The following is a 22198-nucleotide window of genomic DNA, read 5'->3' on the forward strand; positions in this document are numbered from 1 at the left end:
GGTTCAATTCCCAGTCAAGGCACATACCTAGCTTGCGGATTTGGTCTGGGGCATACAGGGGGCAACAGATCAATGTTTCTCTTTCACATTGATGTTTCTCTTTCACATCAATGTTTCTCTCTCTCCCTTCACCTCTCTTTAAAATCAATAAAACATACCCTCAGGTGAGGATAAAAAAATCTGACTTGTAAATAGGAAGATAGATTAATGAACTATAAGAAGGAAAATTAGATATACAAAATGTAAAACAGACAAAAACTTGGATTCTATGACTTTGGAAAGGTAAAATTTGCAATTTGGTAAAGTGACAGCAGGGGGCAGCAGATTCCAAATGTGATATTTCTATTAAAGCTGAAAGCCTTTATGAAGATTATCAAATACAATACTCTGTCCTCGTATGCAACAAATGTGTTCAAATGTTTACTGTGTGGCCTCACGTGTAACACACAAGTTCAGTAGATAAAAGTACTCCATTATGAAGGTGAATAAACTGAGGACTAGAAAATTTATATTACTTATGGAGGGTCACACAGGTAGTGTCAGAGCCAGGACTCAAATCCCACTCTTGATTCTACTTTAAAAAAAAAAAATACATTTTTATTGAATTTCAGAGAGGAAGGGAGAGGGAGAGAGAGATAGAAACACCAATGATGAGAGAGAATCATTGATCGGCTGCCTCCTGAACACTCCCCACTGGGGATCGAGCCCACAACCGGGCGTGCACCCTGACCGGGAATCAAACCATGACCTACTGGTTCATAGGTAGTCATTCAACCACTGAGCCATGCCAGCTGGGCTTGATTCTACTTTAATAGACCACTTTCAAGGAGGAAAAGGGGAGAGATATAGATGAAATTGTCAGCTTTTCAATCTTTCTCCTCAATAATTATATTTCTATTTCTTAAATGATGCAAGGTTTGATGGAACCTAGGATTGATTCAGTTTTGATTTCAGAAATGATGGTTATAGTTGAGCTGGGTTTAAACTGCACTAGAAATAGTTTTTCTGTAGCTGAGTGTTAGAATGCCAGAACTGAAGTTACATTGTAGGCGCTTAGGTCCTAGAGACTATAGCATTCCAATCCCTCCAACCCTACACACACACACACACACACACACGACCTCTTCCTGTGTACACACAGCCCCCATATTCTTCAGTCTTTAGGAAGCAGAGCTGCAACAAGGATATTCGTGACGTCAGAGGAAGGTGTAAATCTCACTAGGGGCCTCCCTAGGGTTATCCTTGCCATTGTTCAAGGCAGTTTTACTTCCACCCGGGGCTGTAACAAGTGGGATGTGAGCTTCTGATGGCAGAAAAATAGTAGAACCAAAGAAAAATTAAAAATGGATTTTTTTCCAGGGGGAAAGACAAAATAAACTGCCAGCTACTGGTAAACTAGTCATGAACCAGTAGAGTAAAAGCATGTACAAAGGGGGAGAGATCAACCAAAGGACTTGTGTGCATTCATATGAGCCTATCCAATGGTTAAGTTCAACAGGGGGTTGGGGCATCCGTGGGGCGGGGTGTGGGATGGGAATGGGGGGATGAAGACAAATATGTGACACCTTAATCAATAAAGAAATAAAAAAAAAATAAAAAAAATAAACTTTGAAAAAAAAAAAAAGCATGTACAAAATAAGAAGTAAGTGGGAAATAGCCATGAAAGCAGAGAAAACTGAAAGGATAATAGACTATTTTCTTCAAGTCTATATGAATTTAAAATTTTAAATTTTAAAATTCTATATGAATTTAAAATTTTCTCAGAGAATGTAATTTATTAAAACTGGTGACAGGAAAAGATTTAACTTTGGATGGTGGGCACAGGGTGCAATATACAGATCTTATATAAATCCACACCTGAAACTTATATGTTCATATAGACCAATATCACCCCAATTAATAAAAATAAATAAAATAAAAATTAAACAGCCTGGCTAGAGTGGCTCAGTTGATTGAGCATGGTCGTGGGCACGAAAAGGTTGCTGGTAGGGCACCTGCATGGGTTATGGGTTCAATGTCTCTCTCTCTCTCTCTCTCAGCATATTCTTGGGTGAGGATTAAAAAAAATATTAAGCAGATTTCCATAGAAAAAATTGTCTGAGTGCTGCTCTCTCACACCAAATTACCACAATACATGGTTGCATGGGCCAATGCTACCACACCTTCATAAAGCTTATAATTCCAATGCTTAGCACTAGAAAACCTGGAAAGAGAAGAAAACTTCTAAATTGTTTTTGTCAAGCTAATAAAATTGATAAAGACTGACACGAAGAAAATGAAAGGCCTATCTCACAAAGGAATATTAATGCAAAAATCCTAAATAAAATGTTATCGCCCGGCTGGTATGCTGGGTGGATTGAGCATCCTCCCATGGACCAAGAGGTCCCAGGTTCGATTCCTGGTCAGGGTACATGCCCGGGTTTGGGGCTCGATCCCAGTTGGGGGATGTGCAGGAGGCAGCTGGTCAATGGTTCTCTCTCATCATTGATATTTCTATCTCTCTCTCCTTTTCCCTTCCTTTCTGAAATCAATAAAAATATATTACAAAAATAAAATAGAAAATAAAATATTATCAATATAAATAAATTCACCAACACTTTAGTGGACTTTAAATGGTGATGGAGACATGATTTGCGGTGGTGAATACATAATACAATATACAGATGATGTATTATATAATTGCACATCTTAAACCTGTATAATTTTATTAACCGATGTAACCCCAATAAATTCAATTGAGAAAAAAAAACCCAAAGTCTTGTTCTCCACTTTCTATCATGATTAAATCATGAGCACAAGGAAGAAAAGTGATGGATGGAAACACCTGCCTTGTAAAAATGTCTATTCTTATGGACTAATATTTTAATGCTAAAATATTTCCACTGGGGAAAATAAAGGCCTATTATAGAACAAACACTTTGATTAGTGTTGTCCCAATGAATTCTTATCTGTAATTCATTGGAACAAGGCTTATTCCCTGGAGGAAGGCACATTCATATCATTTTTACACATGAGGAACCTGGAGCTCAGGGTCATTTGTAATAACAGATTGGATATACAAATGGGAGATGGTCAGAACTCTATAAAAATAGATCTCTGATTCACAACCTACAGCAATTAATGCAAGAAACCAACCCATAATCCACAGTAACCAGCCCAGAAAGCCAACCTGCCATAAACCAGACCTAAAGGAAATTAGACCACTATTTCTGGTAACAATCCAGGAAATCAACAACAACACCTGTAATAATTGACCTCAAATCTCTAGGATTTGGTGAATAACTATTAGCTTTCCTAATTTTCATCCTCACTTCCAACTTAGGACCAACCAGAGAAAACCAAACATGTCCCCCTGATTAACAAGAGCTCCACTTCTAGTTAATCCCAAAGCCTCCCCCTTTTCCCACTGTAAACCTTTCCCACTCCTTGCTGCCCTGGAGTCTCTCTCTGCCAAAATGCAAGTGATGTGGCTGATTCCACTGCGGTAGCTAGCAAGCTCTTGACTAGCCTCTGCTTGTTCTAATCTGGTCATCTTCACTGATTCCCACAACTCGCCCAGCCATCAGCTATTGTGAGGCCGATCAGGGTTTGGAACCAAGACCCATCTGACCCCAAGCCCATGCTTCTTGCCCGGTACCACTTGTCTGCTTTTGGAGCCTGAGCCACAGGGAGACACCAATGAGAGGCACAGGCTTTTGATTTGGCATAGTTTATTATATTAGTATGTATATAAAACCATGTAAATGCCACAAAGTATCCCATTTGTCCTCCACGATAACCAGCAGATAGTCTGTGACATTCCAGCACCCTCGCTATTATAATATTTATATTTTTCACAGAAAGTTATAATCATACAAGTAAGATTATAATACATTATTTAGAGAAAGGATTTTATTTTTTTGGTCCACATTTTCTATGAAAACAAGCAAACATATTTTCCTCTTTGGCAAAAGAGGTGAAATCCCCCACAGTGAACTCACGAAGCAAACTCAAATAAAAGCCACGGAAGATGAGGTACAACTGAGGTCTGGGCTCACGGGGAATTAGACACATACTCCGGACAAGTGTTCCTGACAAAATCAGTTCAGTTCCCAACCATCTCAGCATGAAGAGCTCTACTTAGATTCGGCCTCGGTCACTTCTGCAAGAACACACAGAGTACAATGTGCTATTTCTGGAATAAAAAAACAAAACGCATAGAGAGTGTGGGCGTCTGACCTCAGCAATATTTTTACTCTGAGGTACAAAAGCATCCGACACAGTGATTCAGACAGGAATTGCTGTGCCACCTTCATTTCGTTGGGGGAGCCAGCCCTCTTGGCTGCTGTTCAGTCTCAGCATTTGGCTTTGCAGAGAGTTTGTAAAGGTGGATGTGCATGTGAAAGCCAGTCTCTGCCAGGTCTGACCTGAGGAAGAAGCAACGGGTGATGAAGGCAGTTCCTCTAGGATGCAGGTCTCCGGGGCAGGGCAGGGGGGCCCCCTGCAGGCAGAGGCCTGCCCAGTGCAGGTCCAGACCCGCCACCGCACATCCACCTGAACAGGCATCTAAAGGACCGGCAGTTGCTGAGGTGGTTGAGTGAGTGTGTGTGTGTGTGTGTGTGTGTGTGTGTGTGTGTGTGTGTGTTTAATCTACAATCATAATTGTTAACAACCACCCTGGTGTGCTTTTCATGCTTCAAGTAATTTAATTCCTTCCAGGAGAAGAATGCTAACAATGCTTTTAGTTCTAGTTATCAAAGGAAAGGAAGTGAGCCACCACAACAAGATGAAGTTTAAACAGACCTGCTGCTAACACAGTATCAGAGGACATACCTTTAAAAAGAGAACATAGCATTATAGGCGTTTTTTTGCAATAGCTGCATCTCCCACTTAACCTCTCGTGCAGAACTAAAATCGGATAAAGCGAACTTAAGTTACTTTCATTCTTGTTAAATACAACTCTGTACAGACTGCACATCGTACACCAAAGCAGCTCGATATCACAGTTAGAGACACGACAATGCCGTCTAAAAATTTTTTTTTTTCATTTTTCCAGCCTAACAAAACCCCACAGACTCGCGCCCGAAGGGTCAGAACAAAACCAACTGCACGACTTTGTAAACAGTGTGAGAGGTGGTCGCTGGGATTCCACCGCAGGATCCTATTAAATCACACACACACCCACACTCACAATCACACATACGCTACATATACTCACACTCATGCACACTCACACACACACCTCCCTTCCTCCAGTGCCGCGCACAGCCCCGTGCTCAGCACCACAGCAGGCTTCTTTCACATTGTGTTCACTTGTGTTCACATTGTGTTCACTTGTGTTCACATTGTGTTCACAGTGTGTTCACTTGTGTTCACATTGTGTTCACTTGTGTTCACAAAAGAGCGGTCACGGCCGTCTGGTTGAGGGGCTTGAGGCAGTCTCGGGGGGCTGAGTACGCATCGTGCACGGGGGCCGGGCAGTCGGGCTCGGCACACTCGGCGGTGACGCAGCCCCCGGCTTTGGGCTGATCGTAGCCGGGGTCGGGGCCCGTGAGCGCCGGGCTCTGCGGGCTCTGATAGCCCTGGTTCGTGGCGCCCGCCTCGGCGGCGGCGGCGGCGGCGGGGGCTGCGGAGGAGCTGCCGGCAGACAGCGAGTGCTGGTGCGTGGGCACGCGGTAGCCGCGCTGCGCCGCCGAGAAGGTGTGCGCGCGGGCCGGGGGCCGCTCCACGATGGGCGTGGCGTACTCGGGCTCGGGGTTGGTCAAGGGCAGCGCGTACTCGTGGCTGCGGGGGAGAGGGCAGCGGTAGTGGCTGCGGGCCTCGGCGGCGCTGGCCCCGGCCTCCTGCGCCTCGGTGTCCATGGGCCGGAAGGTGGAGCCCTTCCTCGTGACGGTGCCGGTGCCGATCATGAGAGGCAGCTGGTAATCTGAAAGCCAAAGAGCGGAAGACACGTCACTGGTGCACCACGCGGCACACGCATGGGCAAGGCAGCTGTTTGCATGGGGAGGGTGCTCTGCTCAGAAGGCAGCTGTTTGCAGGGGAGGGTGCTCTGCTCAGAAGGCAGCTGTTTGCAGGGGAGGGTGCTCTGCTCAGAAGGCAGCTGTTTGCAGGGGAGGGTGCTCTGCTCAGAAGGCAGCTGTTTGCAGGGGAGGGTGCTCTGCTCAGAAGGCAGCTGTTTGCAGGGGAGGGTGCTCTGCTCAGAAGGCAGCTGTTTGCAGGGGAGGGTGCTCTGCTCAGAAGGCAGCTGTTTGCAGGGGAGGGTGCTCTGCTCAGAAGGCAGCTGTTTGCAGGGGAGGGTGCTCTGCTCAGAAGGCAGCTGTTTGCAGGGGAGGGTGCTCTGCTCAGAAGGCAGCTGTTTGCAGGGGAGGGTGCTCTGCTCAGAAGGCAGCTGTTTGCAGGGGACGGTGCTCTGCTCAGAAGGCAGCTGTTTGCAGGGGAGGGTGCTCTGCTCAGAAGGCAGCTGTTTGCAGGGGAGGGTGCTCTGCTCAGAGAGCCTGTGGGCCAGGCACGATGATGAGACCAAGATGTACAAGGCACAGGTGGGTTCTGGTTGGGGAGATGCTCCTCTTTGCCCCTGAGGCATCTCAGGCAACCTTTCCACTGGCACCTCGCAGACTCGGATATGGGCATGCACCACCTGGGAACTTCCGGCTTAGGAGGCCCGGGGCGGGGCCTGAAAAGCTGCATTCCTAGGGAGCTCCCGATGCTGCCGATCCCCAGCACACACTCTGGGAAGTCAGAAGCTGCTCAGAGTGCGGTCTGGAGACGCCTGCATGATCTGAGAACTGCCTGGGGCAAATCTGCAGAGAGGGTCACACAAATCGAGAGCAAGTGTTTAGAAACCTACAGCAACTGGAGAGAGTCATTTTACGTCCCTTGAGTCTAATAAAAAAAAATTAGAGCTTTGTAAACTGTATGTCTTTTTGAAAACGTCATTACAACTAATTCCTATGGTATTTTAGGAAAGTATTAGTCCTGGATGGATTAGAAATTTAAAAAACAAAAAACAAAAGCAAAAATTGGATCTTTCCCCACAGACAGGTTGAAAAGCTTAACTCCCAAACCTCATTGATCAGGGACACCCAGGCCATTCTAACACTGGACAGGTTTTTCACCTCTCATCTCTCCTCAAGGGCAGGGGCCGTACTTAACTCATCGTTAGTCCCTCTTTCCTAGCGCCTTAATCAAAACCTATAACAAGACAGATTAATGAAGAGTTTCCAGATTTCAGTGGTACTTCAGGGCCATTGCTTTGGGTGTCATTGCAGCCAAAGCAGGTGTAAGAGCCTCCTCGGCTGAACGGGGCCCTTGAGAAATACCTCAGTGTCAGTTTGCAACTCTGCACAGAATGCAGAAAGAAAACTTCACACATTACTGATTTAAATGTGTGTGTATTTTTTTTTTTTATTGATTTCAGAGAGAGGAAGGGAGAGGGGAGAGAGAGAGAAACATCAATGAGGGGAGAGAATCATCCATCCGCTGCCTCCTGCACGCCCCCTACTGGGGATTGGGCATACCACTTGGGCATGTGTGCTGAGCCAGAATAGAACCATGACCTCCTGGTTCATGGGCTGACACTCAACCACTGAGCCATACCAGCTGGGCCACACATTACTGACTTAGGGGACCCCATCTAACCAGCAGGATTTTAGTCTTATTTTTCTCCTGGTCTCCCCTGTCCCACAAGCAGAGGCCTGACACTTACCCGCCATATCCCTTGTGATGAGATCTAGCTTTTGTGTCGCCTCCTTTTCATTATCATAGCTGATGGTAAACTCAGCCGACTGATGTCTGGCAAAGGGATATTTAATCTGCTTCCAACAGTCTGGAACAAAGATGACAGGAAATAAGGCGATAGCTCAGAAGGACAGCACGCATTCTGCACGGCTCCATGACGTGTTCCCTCCATGAGCCACAGGTCAGGCTGCCTTCTGCCGGCTGACCTTGTGGTGAATTCACGGGCATATGCCTCAGGTGTGTGTGGTAGACACAGCACACCGAGGTTGTCATAGCCACAGCAAACACTATCCCAGCCACGCGTCCCACTGTGCCTTTAAAATGTATGTGTGGGCCCATCAGGTCCCACATCCTCCCAATGCTAGACCACCTGGTTTTCCATGGCAGTTGGGACCCCAAGGAATCAACACAGCTGGCTGTTTAGACACGGTGGAAGCGGAGTCCCAAGCTGTGTCTGAGATCCTCAGGGGCCCTGCCCCGCGGCCCTCTCTCGGGACTGCTGCTGACACATTGCCTGGGCATCTTGTGTCCTAAGGATTCTCTGAAGCCCAAGCACAAACCCTGCCTAGTCCTTCCCCCACCTTCCCAGAGAGAAAAATACAAGGGAAGCCTGCGGATGCTGAGTGCTGGACCGTGTTCAGTTCACAGTTCACAGATGGGGCTTTTTTAACCTCTCCTTGATTACAGGCAATGTGTTGGCCTAAACTCCAGTGCCAAAAAGAAGAAAAAGGAATGTTGATAAATGATGGGATGATGTTGAACAAAAGGAAAGTTAACTGCTCCTAAAAACTCTGAATTAAAAAGGTAAGACACAATGTATTCTTTCCTTATAAGTTTGTTAACTTAAAGGCTATGGATTTTATTTTATTGTAAAAGGCTGAATGGTGCTTTTAATCAGCAGATCTTATCTCTTCCTCAAAGAATAAAGTTGAAGACAGAAATTTCAACCCACCTGTTTTGGGGGCGTTAGCGGATGCATAAGGAGTTCCTTTCTTCTTCCTCCTAGCAAGACAAGAAAATCCCACTGAAAAGGTTTCTAAATGATCAGTACTGTTTATAAAATAATACTTGAAACTTTCAACCTCTACCCAACATGTTTGTAAAATACAAGTTAATATTTTATCTTGGAAGGAGCAATGTTGTCTTTCTCCACATGAGCATCTGCAGGGTAAACTTTTTGTTTTTGTGATTGTTTACAAAAGTAGGGGAGAAATGTAAAGTCACGTACTTTCTAAGAGCCGCAAAGATTCCAACAATCAGCAGGGCAAGGAGCAGCAGCGGACCAGCCACTATTGCGACGTTTGCTCCTAAGAGTGGAAGCATCACATTACAACAGAAACGACCTCCAACCACATTGCATGATCTTAAACTCAACCTTGATTTGAAAATCCTTCCAAGGGTTAATGCATGAGGAAATGAATACATGCTAGGCATTTATGGACATTGGAAAGCAAGAAGAAAGAAGTCAAAATTCTGGTTAAGGTTTAGAGAAATAAAATGTATTCCCTCTCCCCTACTTCCAAAGCAGTTTTCCTATTATTATTAAATAATTTAAAATTTTTTTCAGTTACAGTTGACATAGAATAGTATATTAGTTTCAGGTGTAAAACATAGTGATTAGACATTTATATAACTTATGAAGTGATCACTCCGATAAGTGCAGTGGCCATCTGACACCAGATAGTTACTATAGTTATTTACATCCCTATGACTGCTTTTATGACTGACAATTTGTACACTTTAATCCTTTCCCCTTTTACACCCATTCCCCAACCCCCATCCCATGAGTCTGTTTCTTCGCTTATTTTGTTGTTGTTGTTTTAGATTCTACATATAAATGAAAAAAACATGGTACTTGTCTTTCAATGTCTGACTTATTTCACTTAGCATATTACCCTCTGGTCCATCCATGTTGTCACAAATGGCAAGATTTCATTCCGAAAGGCAGTTTTCAGTGTTCTTCGGGGATTAACATTTACTCTGAGCTTGTTACTTGGTCCATATTAGACTCCCAAAGTCAGAACTGAGGGAAGGTTTAAAGCTGTCCCACCCAGCCAGGAGCTATTCAGGCAGGTAAAGAATTCAGCCACATGGAGCTGCTCCCTCAGCTCAAGCAGCCAGTTCCCCCCGATAGTGGGCCATTGGGACCTGGACCTTAAAAGAGGCCTGGGGACCTGGGCTTCTCATCACCAGAGCTTTGGACGGAAAGGAAACACAGCCTGCTGGCCTCAAGCAGCAGTTCCGCCCTGCTGCACGAAACAGCAGGCCATGTCTTCCTACAGCTCTTTCTGCTTTAAAAAAGGAGGCCACTTTACCAGGCACCGTGGCAGGCCCCACGCTTGTAGAAACTACACAAACTACTCAAAAGGAGAAGTATTTGTTCTGACGCTTCTCTACCTGTGACTCTTGAGAAGAAAATATAGAGACAACCAGGAGTGGAAACATGTTGTTCATGCAAGAAGGGATAAGGAACTTAGAAATTTACAGAAATATCTGTGGTGTTTCTTATAAAAGTAAACATTTTGGGAAAATTTAACAACTTAAACATCTAACAATAAGAAAATGGTTAACTAAATAATGGTATTTCCAGATGAAAAGATACTATTAAAGATACAAATAATTGTGCTTTTCAACTACTTAATAACATTGAAAATGCTCATAATACCATGTTAAGTGAAAAATATATGCTACAAAACAATATATGTTGTGCTATCATTTTGCCTCAAAGTTATAAATATAATTGATTTGATATAGTGGAATTTGGTGATTATCTATGGAAGCTGATTCATAGAATTTATACTTACATTATTTATATTTTTCTAATCTTTCCAAATTTTATAAAATTAATATACAAATTCTATTATATACTGAAACACTAGAATATATACATCTTTATTTTTCCTTTTTTACACACATATTAGAGTGCTAGATAGACTGTTCTATACCTTGCTTATTTATTTAAGTTGTCAATTTATCTCAGAGAACTTTCTAGATTACTAACACATTTTTTTCATGGCTAAAGAGTATACTGTTGCATGGATGTATTATTATTTTTACATAAAATATTTACCTAGCATTTGAAGGGCAAACACTAACTTTTCTACTTACAATACCGCAATGAGTAGCTGTAGGCATACATCATTTACACATGTGCAGATATCTCTGACACATCTGCTTCCAGCCATTTATATGACACAGAAAAGAAATTCTGTTGTAGCTACTGTGATATTGGGTGGAGCACCAGCTATACTCCTGAGGAAATCACAAAACAGGAAGTGCGCTACCTGTGGACATTTCTCCAGAGGGGATGAGTTTTGTGATTGTCTCATCTTCTCTTTCCGTGGAATCTGAACTGGTTTTGCGCCACACCCATGAATCGTTACCTGAGAGAGAAGAGATATGGGAAAAGCCACATTAGTAACAACAATTTGGGAAAGGAGATGGCCACAATCAAATTACTTACTAACCCACCGAGACTCCTACCTTGGGTAATCGGGCAACCGATGAGCTCCACCTTCAAGGCGATCCTCTGGTGCCACGTCTGGGGGATGACCCGCAGGTATCTGGCCACGATGGGAGGGATGAAACTGTTCATCACTGGATCCCGAAAATTAAAGTTGCCCCGAAACACCTGTGGAAACAGGTAACCTTCTCCTGAAGATTCTATTAGTCAGTTTTTAGATCTTTATCAACCCATTCATACCTGGCTACATGAAACCAAAGCCAGGATTCTATGTCTGTTGCATTTTTTTTAAGACACTCTTGATATTAAAGATACAAGGTTCTGCAAAGAAAGGCCAAGTTATCTAACTAAGTGGCACTGAGAATCTGTTTTCTGGAAGCATGCCGATGAAACATGTGGAGGCTTGGTCCCCTGCTCAGTTCTTTCCCCCCGAGTTTCTCTTACCTTTTTTTCATTATTCACAATTCCTTTGTAGGTCCTCCACTTGGAGTTGTTGTTTTTGAAGTTCATCATAAAACTCTTAACGTAAAAGTTGAAATTTGGATGTGTGGATTCTGTGGTCCTAATCCCTTGTAAGAAAACATTATTTTTAGGTTAGTTTTTAAAATATGTTACAGGCAGCATGTAGTTTAACTTCGGGTTTCTTTTTCCCCCCCACTCATGTGAAATCTCAAAATCGTTTCACCGGCCAACGTGTCTTATTTGCCTTGAGAAACCTGATCACTGGTGAGTGTTTTCATACTGAGATATGCCACAAAAAGTTTCACCCTGGAGGTATCAGCTCTCTGGTCCATACATTCATATTTACCACCCACATGCAGGTTCTTCCACCGAGACAATGTGGAGATTAGGATGTGAGTGGACTTTGAGGCATCTATTTAATCAGAAACATAATTGCAACCCCAAGTCGTTTCGCAATTGTGAAACTGCACTTGTGTCAGTACCTGTTATTTTCTTCTCCTTTCCCAAATCTATTTCCAGCCACTCTTGTCTGTGGTTCTTGCTGCTGTCCCCCAAAGACCATGAAGGGCCTTGGTCCTGACGTCGGGCGTGGCCAGAAGACCAATGAACTTGTTCTCTAAACTCGTCGACCCACTGCCAAGAATCTCTGATTTGCCCATCTGCTTCCAAACTTAAGGATGTGCTGCAACCTAGGAGAAAAGAGCACTGAAATACTTCAGATATAAAACCTAGAAATAGTCAATTGTTTTACTTCCATTGTGATAGCAAATCCATTATTCAATTGCTAGTGTTTTAATGACTCAGTTTGCATTTGACTCCCTTGTACTACATATCTTGAAATTGTTGCTGCTTTTGTTTTCAATGGGCCTTACTGAAGTCACATTCCCTATAAGTGACATCTCTTAGTCCCTAGTGTAGACTTCCCTTTCTGACCTAAATTCATCCTGATTTTAATCAAGTGCAAGGGGCCTTAAAGGCTTAAAATGCTGAGGTGCTTGTCCATTCCATTCTCTGTACGTTGAAGAGCAGGTACGTCAACTGCTCTGAAGATCAGTCCATTGTACCTGACATCCATGGTATAGACCTTTGGACCGCCACTATCCCATGTCCAAGGCAATGTGGAGCGGCCAAGTAAAGGCCACACTCCTCTTCCTGGACAAGGAAGACATCATATTGTTCTTCTTAAAATATACCACTTTATGAGAGGGCGAATATTACACAGAATATCTTAAAAAGCCTTTATTTTATATACTCATGTTCGATAACTTAATTCAAGAAACCTACCAACCAAGTTGTACTATTTAAAAGCTTTTCTGGCCCTGGACGGGTAGCTTAGTTGGTCTGAGTGTCGTCCGATATGTCAAGGTGCGGGTTCAATCCCTGGTCAGGGCATATAAAGGAAGCAACCAATGAATGCAGAAATAAGCAGAACAAAAAATAGACCTCTCTCTCAAATCAATAAAAAAAATTTTTTTTAAAGCATTTTCTGTTAAAATCGAACATGGAATGTATCTTAAAATAAATGTCATTTCAAATTTTCATTCTTTTTTGGCAAAAGTTTGAGAGAGCTTAGATTATAAATATTTTCTGCTTAACATTAATATTAATTGGGCTTATTGTCTTGTGTATTTTTAAGTCATAGCATACTTGGTGATGTGTGACCTGAGGCGGTGGGGGGAGGGGGAGACCCAAAATCCTTTAAACTGTATCACCTGAGGGATATGGAAGACTAAACTACCACGAGGAATTGAAAATATCAAATTCTTAAGAAAGGCATGATCCTTACCGTTGGAGGCAAACAGAAATCGCTTGTCTGACAGGGAACCACTGAAACAGGAAACACAAACAGAGGAAGTGAGCTGCTTACCTGACTCTTAACGACTGGCACAGCACTATACCTGGTAGCACAGGGCTCACAGAGTCTCCCCACACCCCATGTGATTGGCATAGCCCCCAGCAAGGCCACTGTTATCAGCCTCATCACTGGCATTCAGTATCAGGCCCCCAACAAAGATAAACAACTTTCCTAAATTCATATAGGTGACAAGTGAGCAGGGCTCTGAGACCCTGCTTATGAATAAAAATCATAGTATTTGAGAAGAAATGCACAGATGCAGAGTTTCAGAAACAACCTTAAATCTCAATCCTATATAATAAAAGCCTAATATGTTAAGTGTCTGATCGTTCGACCAGTCACTATGACATGCACTGGCAACCAGGGGGCAGACGCTCTGATTGGTAGGTTAGCTTGCTGTTGGGGTCCGCCCCAAACGGGACTGGTGAGACAGGCTGGACACACCCTGGAGCCCTCCCGCGGTCCCTCCCCATCCCCGATCATGCACCAGGGGGGTCCCTCGGCCTGGCCAGCACCCTCTCACAATCCGGGATCCCTCATGGGATGTTGGAGAGCTGGTTTTGGCCCGATCCCCACAAGCCAGGCCAAGGGACCCCACCGGTGCACAAATCCGTGCACTGGGCCTCTAGTTAATTAACACATTGTGGACGGATCATGAGAATTCTCACTTCATATTACACAGTGTTTTACAAAGTATCATACTTTACTAGTAAAAAGATATTACCTTGTAAGAACATGTAATAAATAACTTCAAAATGCAACAGGTATTTAATGTTAAAGTGTGCCTTTACCATTTATGTAAAATGTGTTTTGTACTTGTTCAATAGAGACTTATCTGGCCACTGGGTAAATCTAGCAATAAAACTACTAGTCTGCAATGTGTTAATATATGATGATAGAGGCAGAAAGGATCACTGCCCTGAATACTTCCTTTGATTCAGCATTCACCGTAAATGGCCCACTCACTGTCAGCAATCAAAGACCATGGCGAGAAGTGAAGAAGCCTGGCCACTTTTAGAAGAACAGCATGTCATTTGCTAGCTGCCTTCTCTGCAGACTTTTCTACCCCTTTCCTTAGGGGTCCTGCCCCAGCATGTTGCTCTGAACAGCCTCAACCCAGTTTCTCTCTCTGATCACACTGTCGCAACGAGAACCAAGCCATGAACCAGCGCCTGCTTCTGGATGACAAGGGACAGCTGTCACTGAGAGAAAATTCAAAGCATTTCACTGACTGGCCTGAACTGGCCCTCATTGCTCTAAGACAGCCTCCAGCTCATCGGCATTCATCCCTGGGCCTCCAGAGCCCTGCTGCTCTACAGCCTGTATTAATCTTATGGGAGAACTTATTAAATCAGCCTTGTTCTGTGCCTGCCTTCTTCGGAAGAGAAGAGATTTCTAAGACCTAACGCCATATTTAACTTTCTAAAAATCCATCACTAACTCAATTGTGTAAAAATATATAGAATCAACAGAAAATCTGGAACTCTCAAGATTAATCTTATGTACATAGTACTTACTATATTAGATACTAGAAGGAAACACAAAAAGGTCAATGTTGCCAGCCCTGCGTGGCTCAGTGGTTGAGCGTCAACCTATGACCCAGGAAGTCATGGTTCCATTCCCAGTCAGGGCACATGCCCGGGTTGCAGGCTCTATCCCCAGTGTGGGGTGTGCAGGAGGCAGCCAATCAATGATTCTCTCTCATCATTGATGTTTCTATTTCTTAAATAAGCGGAACAAAAAATAGACCTCTCTCTCAAATCAATAAAAAAAATTTTTTTAAAGCATTTTCTGTTAAAAAAATTTTTTAAAGCATTTTCCCTTTCCCTTCCTCTCTGAAATCAATAAAAATAATTTTTTAAAGGTAGATATCATGTGTGTGGCATTATTTTACAATCTGAGAATATGAGTTATATTTTAAATGTTTAACTCTGAATTATATATGGCAATATTGGACAGAGAGTATGGAACTGTGAAGTCCACAGAGAACTCCAAAAGAGTTAGACAAGAGCATGAGTACCTTCCCATCAATGTTTTTCTTAGAAGTAACAGGTAGTCAAACTCTTTGGATTAATATTCTCTTTCATATTCTTTGTCCACCCTCAGGCCGAGACTCCATCAACCCAGGTACTCTACATAAGGTTCTATTGTAACCCCTGTACCGAACGAAATGCAGGCACCATTCATTTTTCATATGAGAAAACTCAGACCCACTTGGGTCAGGGGACTTGACTACGTTCACATTTAGTGGCAAAGCTGGGAGGAGGACCCAGCTCTCCTGATCTTTAAGAAAAGATGCACAGTGTTGTAATTCATACTTAATTTTTTATTAAGATTTATTTAGAGCCTTTCTTTGACTGATTTTCCCATCTTCTCTAATGTTCCTGCACTAAGTATTTCACTTGAAATTTGGCCCAAATAAACCCAAACAATACTGCTGCAAGCCTACACTTGTTTCCACTGCCAGGAAACATTAAGATTTTGCTGCTGTTGTTGAACAAGAGAAGTTATGGTAAGAGGGGTAACTTTGGAGTGACCCCCAAGAAGAAGATGCCAGGGAAGTCTCAGCTTCTAACAGCTCCTTCCTCACTTTCCTCCATTATCAGCAGGAATGGTTTTTTTTCCATTGCACTCTGTGGAACTAATTGAATATGACCATTTAGAGAATTCCATGGGTAAGTGTCCTCTTTTAAAAAAGAAAATGCCCTCGGGATGTGGGGGTTCAGAGGCTTCCACAGATTAGGGTGAATGTATTCAATCAGATTCCAGGAACTGCCAGCCTTCCCAGCGGGCCACAGAAGCAATCAAGAATAGTCTGATGTAAACAGAAAGACAAGCCTTCCCGGCCTCTGGTTGGAGCCATCCTCCTCTTGTGAAGTCAGCACCTCTTCCTGATTCCATTCTGGTCTCCCCAGATCCAGGAAGTAACCTGACCCCGGATGAACCCCAAAAGAGCCCTGGATATTTACTCTAGGGGCTCTTTCTTCCTCAGCTGCAATGCTTCCTTCTGTGTTTTTTCCTGAACACCAAACAATCATGTGTGGGAACAGAAGTTCAATGACCGCATGTACACTGGTTCCCCAACAGCAAACCAGCACAGATAAAAACAAGTGCTCCCTGAAGATTTGGGAATCTAAATGAATGAAAAAGACTATTAGCCTGCAGTTCACTCCTCTCATAGTACAAAATCAGAGCTAGAAGGAAGAAGGGACCTTGATAGAATTCTGGATTTTCTATCTACTCACATCAACACAAAAATAGGAATATCTCTTCAAATAATTATACGGAATGTGAAGCAAAAATTTTCCTAATCCATTAATGGTTCAGATATTGGTACTCTTTTTTTGCATTGAAGTTTAATTTCAAATTATATAAAGCAGCTTCACATGTATTAAGCTCAATTGATACCGCAGAAGTAATTGAGAACATAATGTTTACTATCATCCAGTGGTTTTAATAATTTTTATTCAAAAGTAAAAGAAAATCTTATATTTGTACAAAAGAAGCATTCAAAAAAAGTGAAAACAATGTGTATACATGTGTATGCATTAACATACATATAAAATTTCATTTGTATATAGTATATATGTATACACACATATGTACACACACACATACTAGTATATAAATATAAACTTTATTTGAGTAAAGATTTTAGTTTCTAAAGGCATCTGTAAGCTTTTAGATCTTAACTTTGGCACAAATTTAGAACTAGTTTGTCTTTCTTTGAATGTTTAGATAATATGAAAAAAAATACTTTGGGTCTCTTGTTGCAAAAAAATCCCATCTATAGGGAAAAGCAAATGGGAAGGTCATGGCAGGCAGAGAATATAAATATAAGGAGGTGAGCCAGCCCATCTGAGCGTGCAGTAAGTGGCCAGGCCTTACTGGCTGACTACCTTTTATAGGTTACATGCAGTATTGCTTTCAATGCCTGTGAAAGTGTTGGCCTGGAACAACCTCTCCAGTTACCCTCACCTGCACCCCCAAACTCAGAACTGCCCGTGGGATTTCTGCCTCTTCTCAGTCACCCACCAACCAGCCTGCTGGATGTGAGTTGGATGTGACAAGGTGTGCCAATGGCCACCACAACCCCTCTCTGGCAACTCTTCCCTGGTCTTGACTCTACTGCTGCTCCCCAAACCTTGGGCCTGCCTTCCATCCAACCCAAGGCTTGCCTTCTTCATGAAGGTACCTAACAAACTTCTCCCCTCTCTTCAGTCACTGCTTCCCCTCCCCCACTGTAACAGAGTGAAACGTTGGGTCTCTGACTCCATCTTGTTCAAGCCTGTGTTGATCCTGTAGCCTTTAAGCTAATAGCTCCTGCTTTGTCTAGCACACAGATATGCTAATCACTAGAGGAATTCTGCTTGATGCCTGAGTTTTAAAATCACAGCCCTCCTATTGCGCCTCCCCGTGACATCAAAGAAGCCTAAACTCTGTACTTTCTTAAGATGGATTTGAGGATTAGGTCTCCCATCTTCTCGGTTGGAGCTTTTTCAATCAATAAACCTTCCCTTACTCCAAACTAACATTTTTCGTTTTGGCCTTTTGAAGTGTTGGGCACATGGCCTTTGGACTGTAACTTAGTGAGCTTAGGCCAACACCCCCAAATCCAGAAATCATTTTTTTTTGTCTCAAAGCATATTTGTGAGTTCACAAATTGGTTCTTTGAAACATAAAATACATTTTCTTACAAAAACAATGTTATCATTTGTGGTCAAGATCCTTATTTGACACACAATATTACTAAACTCTAATACATTCAAATAAAAAGTAATAGTGGTATCGTTGTAATTAGCTAGTTATTAACATCAGAAAAGGAACAAAGGGGAGGCCAGACATAAACACGGCATTGGGCAGCTTCACCAGGAAGCTGCAACTTTACACACCCCAGGGAACCCCCAGTCCATTCCCTGCGCATCCCTGGGGGAAGGGACTGGACAAAGGGGAAGACGGGTGCATGTGCAGTGAGTGGGGGTGATGTAGGGAAGGTGCCTGTCAGTCAAACCTGGGAACAGAGGTCACTGGCTAGAGGGGGCAGGGCCACTGCAAGCCCGGGAAAATTTGGGAATACAGAGTCCTCCTTTAGCTCACTCTCTTGGCTCTCTGGTTCCTTTGGTTTTGTGCTCCTGCTTCCTTGCATTTGCCCGCGTTCCCTCCAAAGCCATGTGGCCTGTGGACCCCACACACAATGGGCTGATGGACTGCACCGGGGACTCAAGCTAAGCCAGCCTGATGCTGGATTGGACTATGCCCCAACATGGAACGGAAACTCTAGGCAACGGCTTTAATCCTAGCTCTTTTGAAGCTACAGCTACACTTCTATGGTGGGATGGAGGGAAATGGGACCTTGGAAACTCAGGGGTGTCATTCCACAGAAATAAAGCTTTCTACAACATCTCATCCGTCCATGTGATTTTTAACCAGGTAAGATAGTTCACAATCCATTGTGAGAATGGAATAGTAAAATATGATCATGTTCTTTCTGCATGCCAGAGGGGACTAGGGCCGCATGGCAGGGAGAGCTATGCACAAGCTAGCCAGTGGTGGAAGATGTAGGTCCTGACCTACTTTCGGATCCTGAAATGCCTGTCACCTCTGTTTTGTGCTATATCCTCAGAACCAAGAACGTGTGACAACCTGTCAGAAATACCAGAGTCGCAGTAAGGGGAAGACAGTTCCAGGGGCAGACGGAGCGTGAGGAAGAGAGAGAAACACAGAGGCTCGAAGAGCACTTTTCCCTCACTAGGCAGTCATCCAAGGGGAGCCGCCCTCCGGACCATTCCCACTGCCTGTTTACATGTGTGGACATCTGGTCACAGTTGAGCCTATATTTAGTCCCAATAGCTCTACTTTTCCATTCCAGAAGCTGAGGAAACCTGAAAGCATGAAGAGCTGAGGCTGAAACATTTAAAGTAGTTGACATACTTTTTTCTTATGAAGCTACTAAAAAAGCAGAGGATAATACCAAACAGAGAAGTAAACAATGTCAGCAAACGTCATTTTTCTTCACTTCCGAAGTATTATTCATCATTAAAAGATTGTCTCTAGGAGTCTTCTGGAGAGTGCCGTAATTCAGAATGGGTTTATTTCAGCTTCCCAGTCTCCCTTCAGTATCTTCAATAATATTGAAGATTAACTAATAAATTCCTGAAACCGGAAAGACTAAAAAGAAATTAAGTCTTTGTTCTCTCCACTAAAGCACCTGAGTAGAAATACTCCTCTGCCCTGGGACTCCATGTGTGAGCCATTTTAATTTACTTGTCAGCATAACCAGTGAGCTTTTTTAGTACTGCATTTACCTTCCTCACAGACACTATAAATGCTACTGTAACACTCACACATATTTTCCCCAGTTGACAAACCCTTGGTATCACATATCTGCTGTTCTTTCCTTTTTTTAAAAATATATTTTATTGATTTTTTTTACAGAGAGGAAGGGAGAGGGATAGAGAGTTAGAAACATCAATGAGAGAGAAACATCTATCAGTTGCTTCCTGCACACCCCACCCTGGGGATGTGCCCGCAACCAAGGTACATGCCCTTGACCGGAATAGAACCTCGGACCTTTCAGTCCGCAGGCCGACGCTCTATCCACTGAGCCAAACCGGTTAGGGCTGCTGTTCTTTCAAAATTGTGAGCTAATTATGCCTTGGGGTTACCTTCCACTCAAAACAAAAGGCAAAGTACTTACTCCCTTGAGAGCACACCATTGGCCAGGATTCCTTGGTATCGACTTAACCCTTTGTGCTGGAACACGCTGATCTGACCGCCCAGTTCATCTGCAATTATCCCTGCATGGATGGCCGCCTTGCACAATAGAGAGTTCTGAAACACAGCAACACTGTCACTCATGGCTTACTCAAGAAGACATTGAAAATATACTGGGAGTTTTCCATTTGGTTATAACTTGTGGTCAGCATCTCCAATTGACCCATGACATTGCTTAACTATAATCCATTGAAATAAAAAGTAAAAGGGGGAGGAAAAAGTGTTAATATATCACTATCTCAATGACATCAGAGTCACCATATACATAAGCTGACTGGGTTGGTAGGTAGAGAATTTACGTAGCAATGGTCCACCCAATGAGTAACACCTCCTGGTGGCCATGTCCTTGTGTAGTTACCTCCCACACGGACTCTGAACTGGCCATGCAGCTTGTTCTGTGCAGCTGCGCATGTCAATGAGGCCACTTTGGACCCTCTGGCCCCAGGTTACCTGCCACATGACTGTAGCTGTAGGAGTGGTTCTAGGCAAAGGGAGCTCAAGCATGGACTCATCGGCAAACCAAAGGGTTGTTATTTTAAGCCAGGAAGTTCTGGGGTGGCTAAAATAGATAACCGTTCAGCAGAAATAGATAACTGGTCAGAGTTTCTTACATTTGGTTTACCAGATGTACGGACTGAGGATCATTTGAGAAGGTGAACCTTCTCCAACCACAGCTTCATTTTACAATTAATTTAGAGATTTAAGAAGGCATAGAAGACAAAATAATAACACCAGACCATGGAACAGCTGCCATCTGGTGTGATAACCCAGCAGGAGCACCTGCCTGGCTGTGCAGCTGGTGGCCCTGGGAATGAAAGTGGCCTGTGGAAAGCGGGGCTGGAGGAAGGACTAGAATTTTTCAGCGGGTTGCCCAGGGCCTAGGATCCCATGAGCACAGTTCTGTGTGGGAGGATGATTAGATAGATTGTCACCTATCTTGCTAGGAGACTTCCTTGTTAGGAAACTCTCCTAGGAAGGCCCACATGGCAAGGAGCTGAGGACAGCCTCCAGCTGAAACCCGGGAAGAAACCGAGCTCCCCCACCTGACAACCTGAATACTGCCAACACCCTGTGAGCTTAGAAGCAAATCTTTCCCCAGTCAAGTCTCAGGTGAGACTGCAGGCCTGGCTGACACCTTGGCTGCAGCCTTCAGACATGGAAGCAGAGGACTCCGCTAAGCCACGCCCAAACTCGCACCCCACAGAACACGAGAGAGAATACAAGTATTGTTTTAAGCTTCCAAGTTTGAGGTGATATCGTTTTGGGGCAACAGATATCTAATACACCCATGACATACAAAAAAGGCGCTAATCAGACTTCTCTGAAGAGGTCAGTTTTCAAAATACAAATTTTCCCTCCAGATAAAATCATTCTAAAAGCAAAGGGTGTAAAATCAGTGAGTGAGTCAAATGGGAAAACTGTTTGCAGTACTGGCAAGTCTACTGTGCAGGAAACCATTTATTTGCTGGTTCCATTGAACAAGAAAACTGTCAAGAGGAGGCCAGATAAACCACTAAGAAAAAATTATGCTTCCTCTCAAATTGTACATAATTCTTAGGCTTCTTGCATGGTACAGGAAATAATAAAGAAAACTTTTCTATTGCCTAGAGGGAAAACTATACTTTTTATTTCTCTTAGTTAATTTCCTGAACTAATTTAGAAATAGCCCGTGCCAAATATATATTCAAACTGAGGAGGTATAAATCGTTTTAAGGTTCACACAATTTATAGGCCAAATGAATATCCCGTGTCAATCTTGTAAATAAAGACAACACACACAAAAAGGAAACAAAGACCAAAATAACAAAAACTGCTGCTTCCAGAATCAGGATGTGCTAAAAGCAAAAATTAAAGCCAAGTTTTTTTTCCCCCTCCTGCTGGAGATGAAGTATCAACCTTCTAGAATATGTATGCTTTCCCCACGCTTC

The 22198-nt window shown here is 43.3% G+C and overlaps 1 protein-coding gene across 1 annotated transcript in view; it reads right to left on the minus strand.

Annotated features, from left to right (window-relative positions):
* Positions 1-5370: 5370 nt before the first annotated feature.
* The window catches only part of DCBLD1 (discoidin, CUB and LCCL domain containing 1), a 55301-nt gene continuing 38473 nt past the window's right edge, over positions 5371-22198 (minus strand). Inside the window, 10 exon segments of the mRNA XM_054722467.1 lie at positions 5371-5905; positions 7685-7804; positions 8669-8718; positions 8945-9023; positions 11001-11099; positions 11200-11347; positions 11624-11748; positions 12124-12330; positions 13428-13468; positions 20194-20327. Coding sequence (XP_054578442.1) covers positions 5373-5905; positions 7685-7804; positions 8669-8718; positions 8945-9023; positions 11001-11099; positions 11200-11347; positions 11624-11748; positions 12124-12330; positions 13428-13468; positions 20194-20327 — 1536 coding nt within the window. The 3' untranslated portion in view covers positions 5371-5372.

The sequence above is a fragment of the Eptesicus fuscus genome, chromosome 10, assembly GCF_027574615.1.
Source record: "Eptesicus fuscus isolate TK198812 chromosome 10, DD_ASM_mEF_20220401, whole genome shotgun sequence".
Classification (NCBI taxonomy): domain Eukaryota; kingdom Metazoa; phylum Chordata; class Mammalia; order Chiroptera; family Vespertilionidae; genus Eptesicus; species Eptesicus fuscus.